Source organism: Salmo salar, chromosome 19, assembly GCF_965601325.2.
Source record: "Salmo salar chromosome 19, fSalSal1, whole genome shotgun sequence".
Lineage (NCBI taxonomy): Eukaryota > Metazoa > Chordata > Actinopteri > Salmoniformes > Salmonidae > Salmo > Salmo salar.
In genome coordinates, this window is record NC_138309.1 from 26,659,142 (window position 1) to 26,675,502 (window position 16,361).

General features: G+C 41.0%; 1 protein-coding gene across 2 annotated transcripts in view; it reads left to right on the forward strand.

Moving 5' to 3' along the window:
• Positions 1-16,361, forward strand: part of LOC106578619 (extended synaptotagmin-2-A) — a 33,796-nt gene that overhangs the window by 14,052 nt on the left and 3,383 nt on the right. Inside the window, exons 6-18 of one of the 2 annotated variants that reach the window (XM_014157627.2) lie at positions 1,871-1,960; positions 4,367-4,422; positions 7,566-7,686; positions 8,187-8,363; positions 8,626-8,708; positions 9,351-9,399; positions 9,755-9,844; positions 10,173-10,268; positions 12,059-12,121; positions 13,736-13,810; positions 13,948-14,034; positions 14,213-14,362; positions 14,590-14,957. In XM_014157627.2, coding sequence (XP_014013102.2) covers positions 1,871-1,960; positions 4,367-4,422; positions 7,566-7,686; positions 8,187-8,363; positions 8,626-8,708; positions 9,351-9,399; positions 9,755-9,844; positions 10,173-10,268; positions 12,059-12,121; positions 13,736-13,810; positions 13,948-14,034; positions 14,213-14,362; positions 14,590-14,957 — 1,505 coding nt within the window. The remainder of the gene's footprint in view (positions 1-1,870; positions 1,961-4,366; positions 4,423-7,565; positions 7,687-8,186; positions 8,364-8,625; positions 8,709-9,350; positions 9,400-9,754; positions 9,845-10,172; positions 10,269-12,058; positions 12,122-13,735; positions 13,811-13,947; positions 14,035-14,212; positions 14,363-14,589; positions 14,958-16,361) is intronic. The other variant, XM_014157629.2, reaches the window with a different exon arrangement.

Consider the following 16,361-nt stretch of genomic DNA (forward strand, 5'->3'; position numbering starts at 1 on the left):
TTTTACTTGGGCTGCAAGTTCTGAGGCTGTAACTCTAATGAACTTATCCTCTGCAGCAGATGTAACTCTGGGTCTTCCATCCCTGTGGCAGTGCTCATGAGAGCCAGTTTCATCATAGAGCTTGAAGGTTTTTACAACTGCACTTGAAGAAACATTCAAAGTTCTTGAAACTTTCCGTATTGACTGACCAAAATGTCTTAAAGGTGTGATGGACTGTCGTTTCTCTTTGCTTATTTGAGCTGTTCTTGCAATAATATGGACTTGGTCTTTTACCAAATAGGGCTATCTTCTGTATACCCCCCTACCTCACAACACAACTGATTGGCTCAAACGCATTAAGAAGGAAAGAAATTCCACAAATTAACTTTTAACAGGCACACCTGTTAATTGAAATGCATTCCAGGTGACTATCTCATGAAGCTGGCTGAGAGAATGCCAAGAGTGTGCAAAGCTGTCATCAAGGCAAAGGGTGGATATTTGAAGAATCTCAAATATAAAATATATTTTGATTTGTTTAACCCTTTTTAGGTTTCTACATAATTCCATATGTGTTATTTCATAGTTTTGACGTCTTCACTGTTATTCTACAATGTAGAAAGTAGTAAAAATAAAGAACCCCCTGAATGAGTAGGTGTTCTAAAACTTTTGACTGGTAGTGTATGTATGTATATACTGTATTTTATACCATCTATTGCATCTTGTCTGTGCTGCTCGGCCATCGCTCATCCTTATATTTATATGTATATATTCTTATTCCATCCCTTTACTTCAATTTGTGTGTATTAGGTAGTTGTTGTGGAATTGTTCGATTACTTCTAAGATATTACTGCACTGTCGGAACTAGAAGCACAAGCATTTCGCTACACTCGCAATAACATCTGTTAACCATGTGTATGTGACCAAGGTTATGATTGGGAGAAAAGAGCTGTTTGCTTAAATTGGTAACCTGTAGCCAAGGCTTTGTACTGTAGCTTATATGGTAAATCATGGCTGACATCAGTGTTACTGTTTTTTTTCATGGCATCTCATCTTGTTTTTCCTCAGGAAAAATAGGTTGTTGACTCATATTTTTTTGTTATTGTTGATGAAATTAACGCTTTGTGTGTGTGTGTGGGAGAAAATCGAGAGTAGAGCTTGAACAAAACCAGTGTTTATATGTCTTTGTCCATTGTGTAGCAGGCAGCAATGAAACATAGCTGGTAGGAAAAGCAATCAATCTGTCTCCTTAGAGCCAAAGAGCCATTAGTATCGTCCCTCGAAGATACTTACTTCACAAAGCCCTATTATAAAGCACTGGCTTACATTTCTCATACTCACAGTATAGTGGAGTTTGGAAACAGCATACTTTGTGTCTTTGAAGCGGAGTTTAAATCCTGTTTTTATTTTTGTGATTTTTGTATTTTTTATTAAACAAATAAATACTGCGATTGAGACAGACAATAGACACTGGGGTCTTTATGTGGATAATTACCATTTTGTTTTTAAACTCATGTCCATTGAACAAAAATAGTGTGGTCTGTTTTGCTCATATACAGTGTCAGCACTTAAACGACCTGCTTGTCTTGAGAGAGAGAGCTAATTATATCTGTTCAGGAAGCTGAGGATGACAGATATGTTATGTCTGATAGTAATGCAGTAGTAGTGTGGGGGGCATCTTTGGAGTGAAAGACCCCTTTGGAGTGTCTCTGGAGGCACGTGTCTGCTGCGGTGTCCAGGCGTTCACTCTTGAATGTTCCCATACAGGTCATTAGGTGGGTCAGGGGCCTGCAGTGTTGGTTCCCTGATACTGAAAGCTCCCTTAATGTTGTGTGTGTTTCTGTTTTTATCTCTGTGAGCGTGTTTTTATCTTGATGCCTCTTGTGTTTCACAGCTCCATGGAGTGTTGAGAGTAGTCATGGAGCCGTTGCTAGGTGACATGCCCCTGATAGGAGCCTTGTCCCTGTTCTTTCTGAAGAAACCTGTAAGTTCTAGCCCTGACACACACTTCCTCTTTCTATCATTTGGAATTAAGGTCACTTGCATCATTAGCTGCTTGCAAGACAGTTGTTTGGCAATGGCTATTTTATCACTGTCTTCCTTCCTGTAGTGCTAAGCCTGTAGTGCTGAGCCTCCAGACCTATGTTCTGCCTAAACATTTGGCCAATTTAAGTCAGATACGAGTCCCGAGTGGAGAGACTGGAGCCTTAAATAGACATAGATCAGGCTAGTCCTACTTTGGTGGATTTCTTTGCACTGCCTATGCCAGCCTCAGTGCAGACAGCAGCGAGAGGAAGCAGGAGGAGTGTAGTGGTAAGACTGTGTCAGTGTTACATGTTAGGACACAAGCCACGCAGTGGGTGTTAATTACACAGTATCTGAGTGTAATACATCTTCTTTGAGAGCAGACTATGGACCAGCAGCTTCTGTTTCTGTGGCCTCAGGCATGCTATATTTCTATTATCTGTCATCCTAATAATGGGGAAAAGCACAGTTTATGGAAGAACTTTTGAGGTAAAGGATTAAAAGGGGCCCTCTTCCCTCTGATTTAGGGGGTAGGACTGTGTAAAATATTCTCCAGAATGCTTCACAGTGAAGGAGACAACTCTTCATTCTCCTCCTTAAATGGTTCAATCTTGACTGCCAAATAAAATAACGTTCTAAGAGAACTAGTGAATGGGAGGATACCATTTTAGGCGATGCCCTTGTCTGTGCTGTGTTGCCAGAGAGATGAAACGCAGAGAACTGGAGGGAAAAAGGCTACTCAAGTTCCGCAATGCACAGCTAAAATGCACAGCTGCAAAGTTCTACAATGCGCAGCTGTTTTAATTGGTACACATTGTGTACATGGTCTCCAAGGACCCTCCATTAGTTGATAATGTTATGCTTGGAGAAGAAGCCACACTGCTCTGCCAGTTCACTGCTATGGTACAGTACCCCCTATAGGGCTTCTCCACTGCTGCTGGTGTCACTCCAGCCTTTTTTGTAAGCACCAGTGTTATTCACAAAAGGCAACATACAGTATTTGGGCCAAACATTGGCACCAATCCATGCAGTGGAAATGCACCATGTGGAATTGGCTATTTTGGTTGCCTTGCAGTGTTCTGGACAGTCCTTGCTCAACACTATCTGCTGCAGTGTAGGCAACACAGAGAGGGGGGGGCTGTAAAAACGCATTGAAATTGATTCCTTGAGCCAAGAGACGCATCAAAGCTCCGACTAGCATAAAGAAAAAAATACCCATCGGCTTAGAAGTTACTACCTGTCCAACTCCATGACGGTAACTTTTTCTGGCTTAGCTGTGCTGTCACTCAGATAAAATGTTCACGTTTACCAATATGCAGGGTGATTTCAAACAGGCATTGTCCCCTTTTATCATAACATTGTATAACCACAAAACCTTTTGGTAAGAGACTTTGCATGGAAAAATACACAGTCCCTGTCTCCCTGACCTCAATAGAACCTGTGTACATCCCAAATGGCACCATATTTTCTATGTTGTGTGATACTGTTGACCAGGGTCCATAGGAAATAGGATGTCATTTGGGACAGCCCCTGTATACGGATTTGGTTTTTAGAGGATTGTTTTTTGTAATCTTTCAGCGGGTCAAGTATTTGTCCAATCTGGGGGGCGGTATCTTTAGTGTCAGTGTTCTAACACTGACTCATACATGTACTATACAAAGATGTGTGTCCCCAGTTCAACAGTAACGTATATTAGAGAAAGCTGAAACAAGTAAACCAGTTGGGTACAGTATTTAACTCTAGTAGCCTGTTAGAACCAGCCTGATTGTATACATATACTGTATGTCTCACCGTCATTGTGTATTGTTTTGTATATTGAGACATCAAGCCATGATAACACGGTAGGTGGCTCAGGGGTTGAGAACAGAGCAGAAGACACATTTCTGTTGTTCGTAAATAATAAAGTTGTATTTGGTATTTACTACAGAAATGGAACACAGATTTAAGGCTGGTTCCATCAGGCTAAATTATAGGGTAAAACTGCAGCAAAAAATATGCTTGTTGGCACGCCATCTTGTCATTTTTCGTGTGTAAAATTGTCCGATTTCAAAGGAAATTGGTTTATTTGTCAAGAGGCAAATTAGCTCCTTTTGGCTTCTGTTTAACTTTGCTGCACTTGTGAGTAATTACATCACAGGAGTCACACAACAATAAAGTTAAGTGCTTGAATCAATGTAGATAATTTACTTAATCTCACTCTTTCTGGCTAGTGTCCCTGTGTGCATTTTTGCCTTCTATAAGATAGTGTTTGTTTTTAGATAATTTAAGTAAAAAAGCGCAGGTGTGGCTTTTCAATCGTTCTTTGTACAGCATGTTCTTCCAGATTCCATACCGCTAAATCTACATGTATTTTGTTTTCATCTAGCTTTTGGACATCAACTGGACAGGCCTCACCAATATACTAGACATTCCTGGGCTCAAGTAAGTAAACTGGGTCTGTTTTGTGCTCTGGGGTGAAGTTTCCCCTAGGTCCAGATCTATGAGTGGGTTCCCCTCCCCCAATCCTAACCTTAACCACTAGTGGGGAAAATGTAAAACTGACCCAAGATCAGCGTCTTGGGGCAACTTCACCCTACACCCTCTTTTGTCAGGCAAAGCTTTCACTACTTTTAGGTACAACACGTTTTGGGGTTTCTACAACCATTTTTTTTTTACTTTTATATTAATGATATATACCCATTTTGTTTCTTAAAGAATATAACAGCAGACTTATGGGCTCAGTTCAACAGTCGTACCCCATTACAACCCAAAGTATACACTTGTTTTACTCCATTAGTTGTTAACAGTGTAGTTGCAAACAAATACTGTATAAACTCTCATTTTTATATCAGGGATGGTGAGTCCTTGCATCCATTGCGTATCTACGAATTGGATACATTTGGGCTTTGTTATTGTTTGAACCGCAGATTGCCACTTTAAACTAGAGTGACCATCGCCCTACAGCTGTTAGACTTTCAGTCCATTATGCTCACCGCAACACATAACTGCCTGCGAGCTGTGAGACTAAAAAGGCTCAGAAAGCAAGGTTTTTACGGTTGAACAAGCTGTCATTTTCATTTGTGCAACTCATCTCTGACTTTATAGAGATCTATAGTGTGTCAATTGGGCTGCTCCACCAACTCTCTAAGGTTGCTAAAATACTCTCTTCTGCACATCTCTCAACTCCGAAATGATGGGGTAATGGGCAGGGGACTTGGGGATTTCTTAGGGCTCATTTAAATGAAAGAGCAAATTGGATGGTCTGCTTATTGAGAGCAGCTGTTACACTTTAGTGTAGAATATAATACACTAAGAAGTAAACACTTTTCTTGTGTTGTCTTAAAAATGTTCTGTTGTGTGGCAGTGCTACTACTTGCGTTTGAATTGAATCCCACAAGAGCAAATTGGATTTGTAACCACTCACCAGCAAGACACGTACAGCAACAACATACACATGCATACATAAGAGTCACATAGACAGAGAACTGATGGCTGGTGAAACAAGCACAACTCATCCATAAGCCAATGGATCCAATAGAATATATTTCCCCCTGCTGGTAAAGGAGCCAAGCCATTTGAAGTGCAGATAACCTTTGACTTCTCTGCAGACGTCAGGCATCATTTCTGTTATTCACATTCCCTTCTTAGTTTCTATATGGTTGTGAGTTGAAAGTGGCTTTTGCTCTTTTAACTAATGTAAATGCTAATATGGCAGTGGAAAAAGGCCCTAATAAAGATTTCATGATACAGCCACTGTCCTCCCCACAGTCTATTTATTTAGAAACAGCTGTTGACACATCCGCAGCTCAGTGACGGAGATCATTCCCCACACCGCTAGTTCTCTGTAGAGGTGTAACAGATCTGTGCAGTCAGTACACTGTGGGTCTGTTTGTGGAGGCTAGGGGATGGAGCTTGAGGTCACCAGGCTGCTCATTATTACTCACACCTGTCACCATCGTTACGCACACCAGCGCCTCATCAGACTCACCTGGACTCCATCACCTGCCTGATTACCTTCCCTATATATGTCACTCCCTTTGATTCTTTTCCCGGGTGTTATTGTTTCTGTTTCAGTGTTTTCATGTCTGTACGCTACTTGTGTTTCTTGTTTTGTTATTTATTATTAAAGTCACTCCCTGTACTTGCTTCCTGACTCCCAGTGTACACGTTACACGCTGTAACAGAAAACTGTAAATTATATGGTAAATTGGGGTATTATCAACAGTAAAATACTCAAATGTTTTACTGCAGCATACTGTAAGTTATGTTGCGTTATGGGAAAATGTTGTGGGTGGGAAAATGATAATTATATTTTGAACTGTACTGTAATTCCACCCCACATAATACCATACCATAACTTTGGAGCGCCAAAAAAAAGTTTGACCAATAGTGGGTGCATGGTATTGTTGTTTCTGTCTCATTAACATATTTTGAGGCATGCCAGTAAGATGCTATATTTGTTGTACCCGTGAGTGAGAACACTCTACCCAATTAACTCCTATGTTGTTATAGTGCCCCATCAATTTGTATAGGGGACAGATTGAATTGGCAGTAAATATTACATTTAAACGTTTTAGCATTTTGCCATGTCCCTTTGGTCTGTTTTGCCCTGTAGTCGCTGCCAGTTTGGAAGCCTTCGTTAAGGCCTCTAGAACCGCAAGTCATATAAAATACCAAGTATTAATTCATGTGTAAAGACTTTACCTAGCAGCCAACTTGCTTGCACCAATCCTTTGTAATTACAGTAAAATACTGTGAAATACAAACCTCTCCCCTTAATTAATTCAGATTATGGTAGCATTTACTTTTGTACAGTATAATACAGTACATTTTACGGTATTGTACTGTGTGCTGTTACACAGTACTTTCTTTGATACCGTATTTATATTAAGTTAAGTGTACTGTAATATTAAATACATTATTTTGCTTGCCACTGAGCTGCATGTTGAAAACAGCCCACCCCGCTGGTGCTCATGTGTGTGTACCTGTATGTGTTCCACGTGATTGATCCCACACTAAAGAGGAATCATGTCCTTTGTAATGCTCCTTAAGTGCTTTAGCTCTCTGCTCAGCTGCAAAAGAAATTATAGGATAAAATGATGACTACGTTTCTTAGAGAAATAAGAGTGAAGGAATGTACTGTATATGGGGGTATTTAAATTGGTTCTATGCCTTTTCAAATATATACGGTTGTTTAATTTTACAGATTGCTTCAACCCTCTCATGCAGTTATTTCTGTGTACAGAATTAGGCCGAAGTGGATAGTTCAAAGGTTAACAGAAAATCTCAGCAGATACTAGACCACTTATGGCTATCGACTTCTCTTAACCAGGCATTGTAATTCCCAGGCCGTAAGACCTCCTTAATGTCACTGCTAAGTGTTGACTCCCTAGTGGATTACATTGATATTTTGAGGTTTGTGGCTTACTCCATCAACATGCTTGAACCCCTTCCAATGTTCCTACCGTCTTATAAAATGGAAAAAGGCATGTTCCTTTGTGCTTAACTGAGATTAGGTGAGAATATTTTCATCCCAAGGTTGTACTGACTGACTGTGGGGTTTTGTTGTGTTTCGTTTTTCTCAGTGGCTTGTCTGACAGTTTAATTCAGGACATGATCTACAGCTACCTGGTGTTGCCCAACCACATCACTATCCCACTGGTGGGGGATGTACAACTTGCTCAGCTACGTTTCCCTATGCCAAAGGTACTGCAGCCTTTCACCTGTCTTATTTCTAATCATACATCATCATATTTCACACACTAATTAAAGGATCACGTAACTAAAAAAAACACATCTTAGTATTTTGGCATGTACATTTTGGGGGAATATATAAACAATGGACTATTGAACAAAAAACTAAAAGGTAGACTAATATCAAGATGAAACCATGTTTCAAGACATTGGTTGTCTAGATCCAGCTATATGCCTTCAACCCAAATGAATGGAAAAGATAAGCATCGTCTAATTTCCTGGTTTTATTCAGTGTGTATCTTTTCATTTGGTGTGGAGGCATATAGCTGGATCCACACAACTGATGTTGTGGGACGTGGTTTCATCTTGACTACTTTAGAGTTTTAGACGACAATTACACTACTTTAAAAGTTTGAAATTATCTGACAAACTTCGGTTTGAAAGTGCAATGTCCCTTTTAAGGTTTTGCTGTGTCCTATCTTAAAGTGTCCCTGTGCTGTGTGTGTCACCAGGGAGTCCTGAGGATTCACTTCCTGGAGGCTCAGGACCTGGAAGGGAAGGATAAATTCCTGGGTGGCCTGATCAAGGGGAAGTCTGACCCCTACGGCGTCCTCCATATTGGAAACCAGCTCTTCCAGAGCAAGACCGTCAAAGACAGCCTGCACCCCAAATGGAACGAAGTTTACGAGGTAAACAAAATCAACTGAAAATGAACTCTTCCAATGGTACATATGGTTATATCATACAGTAACTACCCCAGGGACAGCAATATAGGGTATATGTAGAACCAGATACAACTTACATACATATTTGCAACAGTCCAATATTTCCTCTTATTTTTGGCTCTCATGCAGTTTTACCCACCATGTCATGTTTAACAAGCTTTTGGCTGTATTCAATGTGACGTACTATATCTGAGATTGGAGATGAATTGACATAAGTCCTTTCCAGGCACTGGTATATGAGCACTCAAGCCAACACCTGGAGATTGAGTTGTTTGATGAGGACCCAGACAAAGATGATTTCCTGGGGAGGTAAGCTCATGTCCTGTCCTTTTCTTATTACCTCATGGTCAAAAAGCTTATTTCTCTGCATTGTGAGTTATCGTACCCAATATCAAACAAATGATCTTATAATAGCCACAGCAGTCTGTTTTAATTCTAGGCTGAAAATATGTCACAAACCTATCTCTGGCCCAGAGCGTTACTTGCGGCTTGCTGATGCCGAGCCTTCAGTGTCAGCAAGCCGCACGTAACGTCTTGGAGCAGAGCTATCGCAAACTTAGCATCATCTTCTCACCACAAAACCTTACTCCTATATGTTGAAATGAAGGGTGACCCCTTGGAAGAGAGAAGAGACAAATTAAAGTATCTTTGATGTATTAAGTATCTGTGATCAGTTACATTAGGAGTTGGACTAAAGCTCTGGTTCTTGGGCCTCATCCCGAGGGCAGGCTGATTTTGTTTTGTCTGGCTCTAGTGCTGCTATAGCATAGCACCTAACAGGGTCCTGGCTGTGTCCCAAATGGCAACCTATTCCCTTACTGGCCCTGACTGGGTCAGAGTGCCAACATGCTGTATCAGAGAATCAATTTCGCTTCTGTGGTGATGATTCAGGGTGTTTACTTAATACCCCCCTACTGATTTCTTATCCAATCTTTGTGTCTTCGATTGCAGCCTGATGATCGATATGAAAGAGCTTCACAAAGAGCAGAAGGTAGATGAGGTAAATCTGATATATTTTTTGCATCTTCAAATAAATGTGGTTCAAATAAAATAAAACCATGAACTTGGCTTCAGTTCAGCACTTCGATAGAGATTTATTTGCCTTAGTATATTATCTGTCTCTGCTCATTTAAAGATGCTGCGATGTTATCCATGAGTACTGTACACTATGTGTGGGTGTCTTTGTCTGATTCACTCACTACTTTAAACTGTTGAGATGTGATATATGACCCAAATTGCACCTTATTCCCATTATAGTGCGATACTTTTGATATGTGCCCTGGTCAAAAGTAGTGCACTATAAAGGGAATAGGGTGCCATTTTGGGATGTACCCTTGAACAACCTGTCATTCTAGTGGTTTGACCTGGAAGAAGTCTCCACGGGGAAACTACACATGAAACTGGAGTGGCTCTCTCTGCTCTCCACCCCTGACAAGATGGACCAGGTGCAGTATCACAAAACCTTCTCTTTTCAAAGCTGGTACTTACTTGCCCACTCCCCAGATCGTCTGATAATTCAAGACCGTGTATAATTACATTTTACTAGGAGGCTAGCTTGGACACCCTATTCCCTAACTAATGCAGTGAACTACTTTTCACCAGGGCCCATAATGGGACGCAGCCCTTGGCTTAGCCTCTCTTTCAGTCTTGTTACTGCCAGATGTGTGTTCATTAATTAATTAATTAATTAACACATGAATTACAAGGCTGCTAACTTCTCCTAGTCCAGTTTGTCTCAGTAGTGACCTCCCCCTGTCTCTCGTGTCCAATCAGGTATTAAGGAGTGTGCGAGCTGACCGAAGCCTGGTCAATGATGGCCTCTCGTCTGCTCTGCTGGTGGTGTACTTGGACTCAGCCAAGAACCTGCCGGTGAGTAGAACTGGGTGACAGGAATTTACAGTTAAAGGTTGAAGGAGTGCTCTGGTGGTGGAGTGAGGAAGATTGCTAAATTATTGGACTGCTGCAGGTGAAAGCACGTTACACAGCGGTTGATTTGACATACTGTACATGATAACATTTACTTCAGAATTATATATATTTTTCCCATGCTATACACATTAATGTTAATTTTTAACAAATGTAGGCCTATAACATGTTGTGATTTAAGGATACAGAGAATAATGTAATATATTTCTACTTTCTGGACATATTCTACTCCACTCAAGGCAGCTATTGTGAATCATGCCAAATTGAACTTCAGAAGAATGTTCAGAAATATTTTTAACCCAGCTAAAACAAGACATTTTCAGTACACAGGTGTAGTTCAGCCAACATGCCATAGGGTTGAGGTGTGAACAGTAAACTGTCTGTCATGGTCTTCCACATGCATAGCACACCTTGAACATGACATGAGCACCTCAATGGCTTAATTTGAGTGTCTGTTTGTTGAAACGCCTGTTTTTTTCTCCTTCTTGAACACACTCTTTCACCTTTGAACGCTGACCTTAACCAACAGATATGGGTCAATATCAGTCCAAGACAGTCAACTCCTAAATGAGCCTGGCAGCGTCTTTAGCGTCTAAGCCATACTTGACCTTCTTCCCTCCCTGTTCTCTCCTATAAAGAGCGTCTTCACAGGGAGCTTTGGGTGCGGAAACTTAAAAGAGAGGAGAGCATCTGGCCTAGTCTTTTGTGAGAGCAATACCTCAATGTATAGAACCTTATTTGTGAGTCCTCCGGTACTTTGCATCATAGAGCTAGCATTAGCGGTGTGTGGTGGGGTTAAACAGTAACACACTAGCTCTGGTACAGGGCGTCATTCGGATGCGCGTTCACTATCACACAGTCGAACAACGCCCTGGACCAGAGCTAAGTAACAGACCTGCTGCAGTGTCTTGTACCATAAAGCATGTTGATTGACTCTGCTGCATGGTTGCAAATCCTAATAATATTATTATACAGTAATTTCCCATACCCAGTTGATCACGAATATTTATCATATTGACTAAATAATAATTCCAATAACTCAGGATAGAGGACAGTGCTTCATCTTTCGTCCAACACCAAGGTGCAGGCATGCAAAATATGGTTTACAAAGAACTATTGATTTCAAGGTGCCAGGGTATTTGATTGAGGGGACTATTTGTGGCGCATCACTTCAAGGATGCATTGACGCCTGTCATTCTCGCTCAGTCTAAACAGAGGTGACAGGCAAAGATGATGTTGCTTTGTGTCTGTTCACTGGACCGTTATGTCTAAGTAAGGGAATATTGAAATACTATCAGAGCTCTTATTAGCTCGATCTAAACAACATCCCTCGTCACAAGTTCATACCAGTACCTCATTCTCCCAAAAATAAATGACGTTTTCATTCTCCTGTATTCAGCTTTTATTTTATATTGCCTTATATTCATTCATTATAACGTCCCCATTGTTATCTATTGTTCATAGATAGACGTTATTTATATGTTGGACATTCCTCTCCCTTGATTTATTGGCTGTCTCCTTTCATTTGTTAATTTTCCATTCTCTATGGATTGTTGTTGTTTCCATATCACTTAATACAACCGAATCTAGCTCTGGTCCAGGGTGTCGTTCGGCTGCGCTACCGTACGACGTCCTGGACCAAAGCTAAACCTTAACCATACTCTATCAACCATACTCAATCCCCCATCCCACTAACTCTGGTTTTCTCTCCATCTCCCCCCTTTGTATAAAAGAGCAACCTGTTTAATTTCAACCATGACGTGTTGAAGCAAGCCTCTGTCTTTAAGTCCCTGAAGGTAAAGTAAGAAAGTGGGATGATGCACGCCATGCACAGATAGCACGCATAGATGGCTTATGTGTTCTCAGTCTGTGCCCTTCCTTACTTTGTGCCATCCAAATGTACTTGTATTATTATGGTAATTTATGGTGCTACTTATCTGTAAATGCATTGTTTATTAGTTGTGAGTCATTGTTTGTTCATTGTTTGTTCATTGTGAGTCATTGTTTGTTCTTGCTTGGAGATGGATGATCACTCTATGTCTAAGATCTTTTTAGTTTTTAATTTACTACACACAATAAGAACTGGATTTTCACATACCCGGACGTGTTGCACACCTGCTCTATAGTTGTACAAAACAGGGGCCGTATGTTTAAAGCATCTCAGGATCAAGTCCACCCTGTCAAGTGATCTTATTCACTGTGATCGAAAAGGCAAAATCCTAAATCATAACTCCTCTGAGATGCTTGATACATGGCCTCAGATGTTTAATGACATGCACTATAACATTTAACATCAAAGCTCAAAACATGTTCATTTGGTGGATGAGGAAAGGGAGAATTAGAGACAGAAGAGAAATCCATACCTCACTCACTTGGTTCCCATATTTCAATGTGTGTGCAATGTAATGGAACCCTCTACACATTTTAATGTAGAGCTAGGTCTTATTCAATAATTCGTCCTGAATATAAATCTGCATTTTACCATTCCTTTTGCAAACGTTTCTCAAAACCTGTTTTTGCTTTGTCATTATGGGGTATTGTGTGTAGATTGATGAGAGAAAAAAAAAGAATGTAATACATTTCAGAATAAGTAAGTAACGTAACAAAATGTGGAAAAAGTCAAGGGGTCTGAATAGTTTCCCAATGCATTGTATAGGGAATAGGGTGCCATTTGGGAGACATCTAATGTATGAGTCTAAAGTTACCAGACTAAAGTGCATCCATACCTCCTGGAGATTGCTTTAGCCTGATATAAAAGATAGGATTATAAAACATCCTGAGAGAGACACACAATCTCAAACTATCACATGGCAGAATTGTTTTTTTGTCAGAGGACAAAAGGAATGGTCAAATTTAATACATTTGAATAAGTCTGTAACGTAACAAAATGTGGAAAAAGGGAAGGGGTCTGAATACTTTCCGAGTGCATTACTTTTGAGCAGAGCCTACAGTATGGGCCCTCGTAAAAAGTAGTGCACTACGCAGGGAAAATGGTGCCATTTGGAACACAGACATTGTTATATGTACATGGTATCTTTTATAAACCGGTTGCCAACAGTGAGAGTTCTTGGGTTTCAAAACTGAGAATGAGCTTGAAATTAGATTGAAGAATTTGGTATAACTAAGACGAAGGTTGACTGTTTCCTAGCTACTGTGCATTGTCAAAAAAGCCCTCTATGCCAAAGTGTACTAAATAAGGAATAGAAAACAATTTGAGATGCAGCCTCATTTATATTCTCTTTTATCTGAGGATAGACATTCTGAACCATTTCTTCACTGATTTCAGTGTGTTTCCACTGTAAAATATTTGTGTTATTACAATAAGCTGAAGAATAGGAGTGTTTTCAGTGTGGGTTTTTGTCTTAGTAACAGTCATTCAGAGCCACTCTTTTCCTGGTCATCTCTCACAGTCTGGCAAGAAAACTAGCAGTGAACCAAGTCCTTACGTTCATTTCACAGTTGGGAACAAATCATTTGAGAGTAAGGTAAGAAACTACAGTGTGCATGGTTTTTGTAGATAATTGTAAAGTATAATTGTAAACATCATATTTCACTCCTGTTCTCATGTTGATTCTATTATTTTCTATTACAGCATGTTCTACTCTATATGTGGTTTCTTTAGATCCGCTATAAGACCAATGAGCCCATGTGGGAGGAAGCTTTCTCCTTCCTCGTCCATAACCCCAGGAGGCAGGAGCTGGAGGTGGAGGTACTGCACACTTTACATTTTTCATCATTACACAACTGGTAGGTGATCTATTTGTATACATGTACTTTAGATATTTATTATGTTTTTGCTTGGGTCAAACATCGAGTTTACAGTAAGTGTATGTGAATTATAGGATATCTGATGTTAACCCTTTGTTGGCTTTCCTGTCGATGTCTAGGTGAAGGACGACAAGCACAAGTGCACCCTGGGTAATCTTACAGTCCCCTTGAGTGGTCTATTGGTGGAAGAGGACATGATGTTCACTCAGCAATTTTCCCTGAGGAACTCTGGACCCAGCTCCACACTCAAACTGAAGTTGGCACTCAGGGTAAGGATAGACACTGTCCCAAATGGCACCATATTGCCTATGTAATGCACTACTGTACTTTGACCAGGGCCCATAGGGCTCTACATTGTAGGGAATAGGGTGCCATTTGTGACGCAACCATATTAGACCTGCTGTCTATTTTCTTAAGTAACTGATTGAAGTGTGTAAAGAAGACGTCCTATCACAATGTACAGTATAGCGCTGTGCTCTGCTCTTCTGTGTCTCAGGTTCTGTTTCTGGAGAAGCAGACGAGTGCGTCGGACCAGCCATCCTCTGTCCAAGTGAGGAAAGCCAGCGTGGTCAACCCCACCGTCCCCTCCCAGAGACTCTCCACATCGGAGTCCCCTCTTCCCCCAGACACCAACCCCCCAACACCACCAATGGAGGCCGCCACCTACACCCTCCATCGCAGAGAGGAGCAGAGGGAGGAGCCATACGGAGGCAGCCCCATCAGGAGCACCTCCAACCTGAACACCACCATATCCAGCTCCCAGAAACACCTGCCCCACAAGGACTCCATGGCCAGCCTGGCTTCGGACATCTCCCTGCCCTTCGCCACCCTAGAGCTGCAGCAGAGGCTCAGGCAGCTGCAGAAGTAAATTACACGCACACAATCACTATCATGATGTAAGGTAAATGTACAGTGGCTTGCAAAAGTATTCATCCCCCTTGGCGTTTTTCCTATTTTGTTGCATTACAACCTGTAATTTAAATGGATTTTTATTTGAATTTCATGTAATGGACATGCACATAGTCGAAATTGGTGAAATTAAATGAAAAAAATAACTTGTTTCAAAAAACAATTCACCGGAAAAGTGGTGCGTGCATGTGTATTCACCCCCTTTGCTATGAAGCCCCTAAATAAAATCTGGTGTAACCAATTGCCTTCAGAAGTCACATAATTTGTTAGATTGCACACAGGTGGACTTTATTTAAGTGTCACATGATCTGAGTGTATATATACACCTGTTCTGAAAGGCCCCAGAGTCTGCAACACCACAAAGCAAGGCGCACCACCAAGCAAGTGGCACCATGAAGACCTAGGAGCTCTCCAAACAGGTCAGGGACAAAATTGTGGAGAAGTACAGATCAGGGCTGGGTTATAAAGAAATATCCGAAACATTGAACATCCCACGGAGCACCATTAAATCCATTCTTTAAAAAATGGAAAGAATATGGCACCACAACAAACCTGCCAAGAGAGGGCCGCCCACCAACACTCATGGACCAGGCAAGGAAGGCATTAATCAGAGAGGCAACAAAGAGACCAAAGATGACCCTGAAGGAGCTGCAAAACTCCACAGCGGAGATTGGCGTATCTGTCCACTTTAAGTCGTACACTCCACAGAGCTGGGCTTTATGGAAGAGTGGCCAAAAAAAAGCCATTGCTTAAAGAAAAAAATAAGCATACACGTTTGGTGTTCGCCAAAAAGCATGTGGGAGACTCCCCAAACATATGGAAGAAGGTACTCTGGTCAGATGAGACTAAAATTGAGCTTTTTGGCAATCAAGGAAAATGCTATGTCTGGCGCAAACCCAACGCATCTCATCACCCCGAGAACATCATCCCCACAATGAAGCGTGGTAGCAGCGTGGCAGCAGCATGCTGTGGGGATGTTTTTCATCGGCAGGGATGCTAAATACAGAGATATTTTTTTAAGGAAACCTGTTTCAGTCTTTGAGATTTGAGACGGATGGAGTTTCACCTTCCAGCAGGACAATGACCCTAAGCATACGGCTAAAGCAACACTTGAGTGGTTGAAGGGTAAACATTTAAATCTCTTGGAATGGCCTAGTCAAAGGCCAGACCTCAATCCAATTGAGAATCTGTGGTATGACTTAAAGATTGCTGTACACAAGCGGACTTTGTGGGGGTGAATTATTATGCACACTCATGTTTTCTGTTTTTTTGTCTTATTTCTTGTTTGTTTCACAAGAGAAAATATTTTGCATCTTCAAAGTGGTAAGCATGTTGTGTAAATCAAATGATACAAACCCC